General features: G+C 34.1%; 1 protein-coding gene across 4 annotated transcripts in view; it reads left to right on the top strand.

Moving 5' to 3' along the window:
• IQCB1 (IQ motif containing B1) overlaps window positions 1-8,606 on the top strand; it is a 63,823-nt gene extending 55,217 nt beyond the window's left edge. For all 4 annotated transcript variants that reach the window (XM_029939412.1, XM_029939413.1, XM_029939416.1 and 1 more), the window contains exons 14-15: window positions 6,672-6,828; window positions 8,037-8,606. In XM_029939412.1, the coding sequence (XP_029795272.1) occupies window positions 6,672-6,828; window positions 8,037-8,266 (387 nt within the window). In that variant the 3' untranslated portion in view covers window positions 8,267-8,606. The remainder of the gene's footprint in view (window positions 1-6,671; window positions 6,829-8,036) is intronic.
• Window positions 8,607-8,929: the final 323 nt, after the last annotated feature.

Genomic DNA, 8,929 nt, shown 5'->3' with positions numbered 1-8,929 from the left:
CCACACCCTCGCCAGCATCTATAGTCTCTTGATTTGTTCATTTTAGCCACTCTGACTGGTGTGAGGTGGTATCTCAGTGTGGTTTTGATTTGTGTTTCCCTGATGATGAGTGATGTTGAGCATCGTTTTATGTGCCTGTAGGTCATCTGGATGTCCTCTTTGGAGAAGTGTCTGTTCATGTTTTTTTAACCAAAATGTCATCAAGTGTTCTGTAATAATAGTACGAATTAAATATTTCCAGTTTTGTAGACCATATAGCCTTTATCATTATTATGCATTTCTGCAGCTGTAGATTAAAGCAGTCTTAGATAATATATAAACACATACTTGTAGTTGTATTTCAGCTGAACTTCATTTTCAAAAATAGGCAGTTGATTGAAACAAAACTAATAGCAATGTTAATGGTGTTTGTAACATATGTAAAAATCCAGTGCTTTGCAACAATAGTGTAAAAACCAGGAGAGATATAGATGTATACTATTGAAAATTTTTATACTATATATGAAGTGAGATGATAATACTTGAAAGTAAATTGATAAATTAAAGATGTATACTCTGGAGACACCTGGGTGACTCAGTCGGCTAAGCATCCAACTTCGGCTTAGGTCATGATCTCACGTTCATGGATTTGAGCCCCGCGTTGAGCTCTGTGCTGACAGCTAGCTCAGAGCCTGGAGCCTGCTTCAGCTTCTGTATCTCCCTCTCTTTCTCTGACCCTCCCCTGCTCACGCTGTCTGTCTCTCTCTCTCAAAAATAAATAAAACATGAAAATTTAAAAATTTTTAAAAAGATGTAGTCTCTGAATCCTAAAGCTACCAATAAAAAAAAAGAGTTATAGCTAATAAGCCTATAAAGGAGATGAAATTGAATTATAAAATACAGTCAGTTAATCAAAAAGAAAGCAGAAAGAGGAAACAAAAAAGTAATGGGAAAATGAAAAACAAAATTATAGACTTAAACATAACCATATCAATAATTATAATAAATGTAAATGGTCTGAATACCCCCAATTAATAAGCAGGGACTGTCGGATTAAATGAAAAAGTAAGACTTGATTATATGTTGACTACAAGAAACACACTTTACGTGTGAAAAGATAAAGTCAGAACAAAATGTGCAAACAATAGTGAAAAGAATTCTAGGATGACTATATTAATATCAAAGTAGATATCAGAGCAATATTACTAGATTATTACCAGAAGTAAAGAAGGCAGTTTCATAATAATAAAGGGGTCAATTAATCAAAAGGACATAAGAATCTAAATATTTATGCACCTAAAAACAGAATTTCAAAATATCTGAAGACAACGTAGGTGAACTTTGAGGCATTATGCTAAGTGAAATAAACTAGACACAAAAGAACAAGTATTGTATGATTCTACTTAGAGGAAGTACCTAGAATAGAGACGGGAAGTAGAATGGTGGTTCCCAGGAGCTGGTGGTAGGAGAATGGGGAGGTAATGTTTAAATGGTAGGGAATTTCAGTTTGGAAAGATGAAAAAGTTCTAGAGATGGACCCTGGTGATGATTGGACAACAATGTGAATGTATTTAATGTCATTGGACTATACACTTAAAAATGGTTAACATGATAAATTTTGTTATATATATTTAGCCACAATAAAATAAATATATGAATCAAAAACTGATAGAACTGTGATGAAAAATAGAGAAAGCCACACTTATAGTTGGAGATTTTAATACTCATTTCTAAACAACTTACACAATAAATAGGCAGAAAAGTAGGAATATGGTAAACTTGAACAACACTATCAAACAACTTGATCTAATTGACATTTCTAGGACCCTTCATGGAACGACAGCAGAATACACATTTTTCTCATGCACATGCAGAATACTTACCAAGATAGACCATTTTCAGTGCCATAAAACAAGTCAGTAAGTTAAAGAAGACTGAAGTCATACAAAGCATGTTCTTTGACCACAGTGAAATTGTTTGAAATTAGTAATAGAAAGATCTCTAGATATATCATCCCCAAATATTTGGAAACTAAACAACACATGTCTGAATAAAGGACCAAAGAAGAAGTAAAAAGAGAAATTAAAAAATACAGCAATCTGAATGGAAGTGTATTTCAGAACTTGCTGATGAATGCATAATGAAGATGTGGTGTATATATATATATATACACACACAATGGGATGCTAAAGAATCAAATCTTCCTATTTGCAACAATGTGGATAAAACTAGAGGGTATGATGCTAAGTGAAATAAGTCAGAATGACATATATAATTTCATTTATACATGGAGTTTGAGAAACTGAACTTAGGGGAGAGAAATAGAGAACTTAGGGAAGAGAAGGAGAAATAAGATAAAAACAGGAAGGCAAACCATACGAGACTCTTAATTACAGAGAACAAACTGAGGGCTGCTGGAGGCCAGGTGGGTGGAGAGTTAAATGGGTGATGAGCATTAAGGAGGGCACTTTATGAATGAGCACTGGGTGTTACATGTAAGAGATGAATTACTGGGTTCTATTCCTGAAGCCAAGACTATAATGTATATTAACTAGCTTGAATTTAAATTAAAACTAAATAAATAATAGAACTTGCGGATTCTAAACCAGTGTTTGGAGAGAAATTTATACTGCTGACCATCTATATTAAAAGAAGGGTCAAATCAAAGACATCAGCTCATTTATTAAGTAACTAATAGAAGAACAAGTTAAACCAAAAGTAAATCAAAGAAAGGAAATAATAAACATTGGAAATGTAAAATAGGAAACAGACAATGGAAAAATTTAATAAAATGAAAAGCTTGTTGAGAGGATGAATAAAATTGATAAACTTGTAGGCAGACTAGTCAGGAAAAAGAGGAGATACAGATTACCACTGTCAGGGATAAGAAAGGTGACTTCATTGTAGATACTACAGATATTAAAGGACAATAAGAGAATGTTATGAACAACTTCATATGCCAATAAATTTGATAAATCTCATGAAATAAATTCCTTTAAAGATAAGAATTACCAAGCTTACCCAAGAAGAAAAAGATAAAATGAATAGCCCTGTATCTATATGTAGGTAACAAATTGAGTTATAAACTTCTCAGGGAAAACTTGAGGAAAAGATTGGTTTACTGGTGAATTTAAGGAGGAAATAATGCAAATTCTATGTAAAATCTTCTATCATACTGAAGGGGAGGCAATGCTTCTCAGCTCATTTTAGAAGACCGGCATTACTCTGACACCATAACCAACCAGAGACATTACAAGAAAAGAGCTTTGGAACGATATTTTTTTATGTATAGATGAAAAAATTCCAAACAAAATTATAGGAAGTTGAATTCAAAAATTTATTGAAAGGTTAAGACATCTTGGTTTATCTCAGGGATTCAGGGCTAATTTAACCTTTGAAAATCAATGTAATTCACCATATTAACAGACCAGTAAAAATAATATCATTATATAAATACATGCAAAAAAAATCTCAGCTAAGTAGGGATAGAAGGAAATTTCTTCCCATCTGATGAAGCATATCTACAGCTGACAATAATGACAGACTGGATGCTTCTTTCCTGAAATCAGGAACAAGACAGAATGCCATTCAGTACAGTCAAAATTCCAGCAGGCTTTTTTTTTGTAGAAATTGACAAGCTGATTCTAAAATTCATATGGAAATACAAAGGACCTAAAAAAGCTAAAAAGACTACAAAGAGATCAAAGTTGGAGGGGTAACACACCTGATTTCATGAACTATGGAGTAGCCAAACTGTGGTACTGATATAAAAATTAAAAAAATAATAAATCAATGGAACCAAATCAAATCCAAAAATAGGCCCAAATACATGGCTGCCTGATTACTGACAGAGGTGCACAGTTAATGTGTGGAGAAACTGGAACAATTAGATATCCATATGTTAAAAAAAATAAACTTGGATCCATATATTGCATCATATATAAAACTTAGATCATAGACTTAAATGCAAAATCTAAAACTATACAAAACTTCTAGAAGAAAGCATTAGAGAAAAGTCATAACCTTTGGTTGGGCAATAATTTCTTAAATACAACAATAGCCTCATCTACAAAAAGAAAGTTGATAAATTTGGTTTCATCAAAATTTTAAACTTCTGCTCTTTAAAAGACACTGTAATAGAATTTTTTTAAAAAAGCAAATATTGGGAAAATATCTTTGACAAGTGTATATCTGGTAAAGGATTTGTATCCAGAATGTAAAATGAATTCTCAAAACTCAGCAATAAGAAAACAAAGGAAAGCAATTTTTTTAAACAGGCAAAAGATTTGAACAGACACTTCACCCAAAGAAAATGTGGCAAATACATGAAAAGATACATCAAAGTCAATGAAGGAAATACAGATTTAAAACACAATAAAATCTTTATACAACTGTTAAAATGGCTAACATTTTTAAAGTTGACTATATCAAAGGTTGGCAAGTATGTGGAGGAACTGTAGCTCTCTTATAAACTGCTGTTGGGAATGTAAAATAATGCAACCCCTTTGGAAACAGTTTTGTGGTTTCTTTAAAAGATAAAGTTATCTATCATATGATTCAGTGATCCCACTCTTAAGTATTTATCCAAATGGAAAGGAAATATATATCCATATAAGCACTTGTAAATGAATGCTCATAGTCCAAAACTAGAAATAACGCAAGTATCCATCAACAGATAGATAAACAAGTTATTCTACATACATACAATGGAATACTAATCCACAATATAAAGGAATGAATTATAAATGCACACAGCAACATAGATGAATCTCAAAATAATTATACTATGTGAAAGAAGACAAACTATATATTGAATTATTCTATTTATATCGACTGTAAAAATGTAATCTATAGAGTAACAGAAAGTTAAGTCAGTGGTTGCTTGGGGATGGGAGAGTAGGAATGAAAGATCAAAAAGGCAGTGACACTTCTGGTGGTGATGGATGTTCGTTATCCTGACTTTGGTAATGTTTTACACAGATATATACATAGGTCAAAGCGTATCAAATTTGGGATGCCTGGATGGCTCAGTTGGTTCAGCATCCAACTCTTAGTTTCAGCTCAGGTCATAGTCTCACAGTTATGTGGGTTTGAGCCCCACATTCAGGCTCTGTGCCATTAGCCAAGAGCCTGCTTGGGATTCTCTCTCCCCGCTCTCTCTTCCCCTCCTCCACTTGTGCTGTCTCTATCTCTCAAAATAAATACACTTAAAAATATTTTTTTAAACATCAAATTGCATACTTTTGATAATTGTAGTTTATTGTATATCACTTTACCTCAATAAAGCTGTATGTTTAAAAAAAATTTAACCTAAATGCCAAAAAAAAAAGGCCTTTTCCCCAACGTATAGATCATTGGTTCCAAAGGTCTGTAAAAAAGATTTATATTGCTTTAGGTGTTAATCAGAGTTATAAATTTAATCCCTTTATAAAAATAACATACCCACACCACACACACACATACACACACACATACACACACACATACACATACACACACCAAGAAATTTTGAATCAATAGGTTTGGTGTGTCCTCATTATTCTATTTTTTTTAATTTCTTTTAATTGTAAAATATACAAAACATAAAGATACAGAAAACCTAAAATTACCATTTTAATCACTTTTAAATGTAGAGCTCAGTGGAATTAAATACATTTCATTGTTGTGCAACTATCACGACCATTCATCTTCAAAATGTTTTTCATTTTGCAAAACTGAAATTCATACCTATTAAACACTAATTTCCTGTTGTCCCCTCAACTCTACTCATAGTATCCTTTGATGCACAGAAATTTTTAATTTTGATGGAAGTTTAACTTGTCTATCTTTTGTTGTGTCTGTACCTTCAGTGTCATATTCAAGAAATGGCCAAATCTAATGTCATGGTTTTTCCCCTTTTATTCTAAGAATTTTATAGTTTTCTCTCTTATATTTAGGTCTTGGATATCTCTCTCTCTCTCTCTTGCTCTCTCTCAATGCATTTTGTATGATTTTGATGCATGCTCTTCTTTAAAATTAAACAAGTATTGCTTTAGCCATATTCTAGTGCTCCTGTTTAAGATTCTGTGGCTAAAAAATAAAGTTAGCTGGAGTGTGAATGTATCCAAGATACAAGAACTGGAATATTTGAGCATGATGTGGTGTCAGAATCTTTATCAGCTTCAGAGTTAAGATTTTCTTATTCTTTTCCAAACTAATTAAGTTCTCTTTAAAGTAGCTGTGCAGCCACAGGAATATGGTCCTTTAGCTGATGTGTCCCTTGTTTTGTGAAACCAGAGGCAGTTATAACATTATGGTTTAGGATAAGTAGTCAGATAAAAAGTAACATGGCCTGTCAGGTGGGATCTGGAACAAGGGGTTGGCCTTGTTATTCTCTTCCAGGCCAGTATCTTTACCGAACTATTTGTAGTGTTTACGAGAGTCTCTCAATCTTTCCTCATCTCCCAGAATTCCACAGTATGTGAGGAAGTGAGGTGTAGGAATATACCAGAAAGAAACTACCCCCTGAAATTTCATCTAAAGCTCCTTTTAAAAACCTACTTATTGGTTGAACAAGAGTACCAGGTAGAAATCAATCATGAGATTCATTGATAGGCTGGGAGACAGTTAGCATTCTGGAACCTCTGCTAAGTGGTTGGGTGAAACATACATATATGTCTCCTGTGATAATTTTTTCTCTTCTTTGTTCCCAGAGCTCTCAGATGTCAGATGTGACTAGCAAAGAGCTCCATTCCCGAGCTCAAGAACAACTGCAACACTACCTTATGGGCAGAGCCCTAGAAGAGAGAGCCCAGCAGCGCAGGGAGGCTCTGATGGCTCAGATCAACACCAACATTGAACAATTAATGAGTATATGCTTGTTTATTTTTGTTTCCTAAAATGAACAACCTATGCAAGATTTTGTGGTATCCAAATTCTTCAGAAGGAAAATATCATTTAATGATTTATTAGCCTATTTCTAGTGCTCAGAAATTTCTAGATCCAGAACATGCCAGCACATGATCTTTTCAAATAATGCAAATCTCACAACCTCCTTTTTGGCTCTTACTTCCAGCCTTGCTATCATTCATAGATATCAACTCAGACACAAGTTATTAATTATAAAGATGCTGAGCCCTACTAGCCAAATTTCATTATGTAGTCTCAAAAGCTTTTGATAATATTTTAGAAGTAGATGACAGTAGTTATAGTGCAATTTTACAATTTTTTTAACATTTATTTATTTTTGAGAGAGAGAGAGTGTGTGAGCAGGGAAGGGGCAAGAGAGAGAGGGAAACACAGAATCCAAAGCAGGCTCCAGGCTCTGAGCTATCAGCACAGAGCCTGATGTGAGTCTTGAACTTATGGACTGCGAGATTATGACCTGAGCTGACTGAGCCACCCAGATGCCCCCATTTTATAATTATTAATTATAAATTAAATTTTACATATTAAATATACTTACATATTTATATATAAATATAAATTACATTTCTATGCTTAATTAATATAAATATGATTATGTGTTAATATTAAATATAATATGAAATATGTTTATAGGTAAATATATAATTTTATTTTATAAAAGTTGATTCATCTGCATTTCACAACTATAGGTACATTTAGGGAGAAATCTCATTCTACATTTCATTCCACCTGTGAAACACTTTTAGTGTGTATAGAGCAGAAAGGACCAGAGTTTTCTATTTAGTGCTATTTCTTGTGAATTTTGTGTTTTTCAATAGATAAGTGGCTGGCACTGAGCCTTTCATATATAGGATGGGATTCTGCTGTGTTTTGAAAATTCGTGTTCTTTAAACCATCTAAAAAATCTACATCTTTTTTAATTCTTTTCTTTTAAACATAGTATGGGGAGTGGGTATGGGGATATTGCCAGCCACAGCTACAACTTGTGAATAGTCTATATATACCATCTATAGCTAGCAATGATAATAGATCCAAAATTGGAACTCTATCTCCTGCCTATTATGGCAGAGTTCCAACTCTATAGTTTCCAAATTCCTACTTGTTTGGTACAGAACTCTTCTACTCACCTGTTTATTTTCTGTTTACTACAGGGGCACCAAATTTGAAGGAAGCAGAAGAGAAGGAACCTGAGCTCTTCCTAAGTAGATCCAGGCCTGTGGCAGCCAAGGCCAAGCAGGCCCATCTCACCACTCTGAAACATTTACAAGCACCCTGGTGGAAGAAGCTTGGGGAAGAAGCTGGAGATGAGATTGATGTCCCAAAGGATGAGCTTAGTGTAGAATTAGAAACTTTATTCATTGGTGGAACCAAACTCCCTTAGGGAGCTACCCAAAGAAATGACACTTATTTCAGGAGATTATATTGGTTCTGTCTCTGGCATGCCAGTAGAATAGAGCTATCCTAACTCATGGTTTTCCAGGGAGTCCTCTCCAGGTAAGGTTTTCAGGCAGTAAGCAAAGGTTACCTTCTACCACTATCTCAGTTCTCTTTTTCCTCTTCCACATCAACATCCCAGGCCACACACAAATTAAATTAGTATGACTTTTATTGTGGAACTAACCTCAGTCTGTTGCTTAAATGAAATGTGGTAGTTCTTTTGTTTTTGCTGTTTTCCTACTAAAGATGTTTTCAAAATAAATGTTTTCAACAATTCTCAAAAACTTGTCAGGATTACTTCAACTTTTCACGTTTATTGTTTAAAATGCATGTGTTTCTACAAATATAAAAAGTGTGTTCTTGGCCTAATTTATTTGTTATTTCCAAAAGAACTACGTTTTTAAAAATCCCAGGAGCCACACCTCGGTGGCTCAGTTCCTTGAGCATCCGACTTTGGTTCATATCATGATCTGTGGCTCGTGAGTTTGAGCCCCCTGTCAGGCTCTAAGTTGACAGCTCAGAGCCTGGAGCCTGCTTCAGATTCTGTGTTGCCCTCTCTCTTTGCTCCTCTCCCACTCACACTCTGTCAGTCTCTCTGTGTCAAAAA

Source organism: Suricata suricatta, chromosome 5 (genome assembly GCF_006229205.1).
Source record: "Suricata suricatta isolate VVHF042 chromosome 5, meerkat_22Aug2017_6uvM2_HiC, whole genome shotgun sequence".
Taxonomy (NCBI): domain Eukaryota; kingdom Metazoa; phylum Chordata; class Mammalia; order Carnivora; family Herpestidae; genus Suricata; species Suricata suricatta.
The sequence above is the reverse complement of the archived record's forward strand: the minus strand, read 5'-3'. Positions and strand labels throughout refer to the sequence as shown.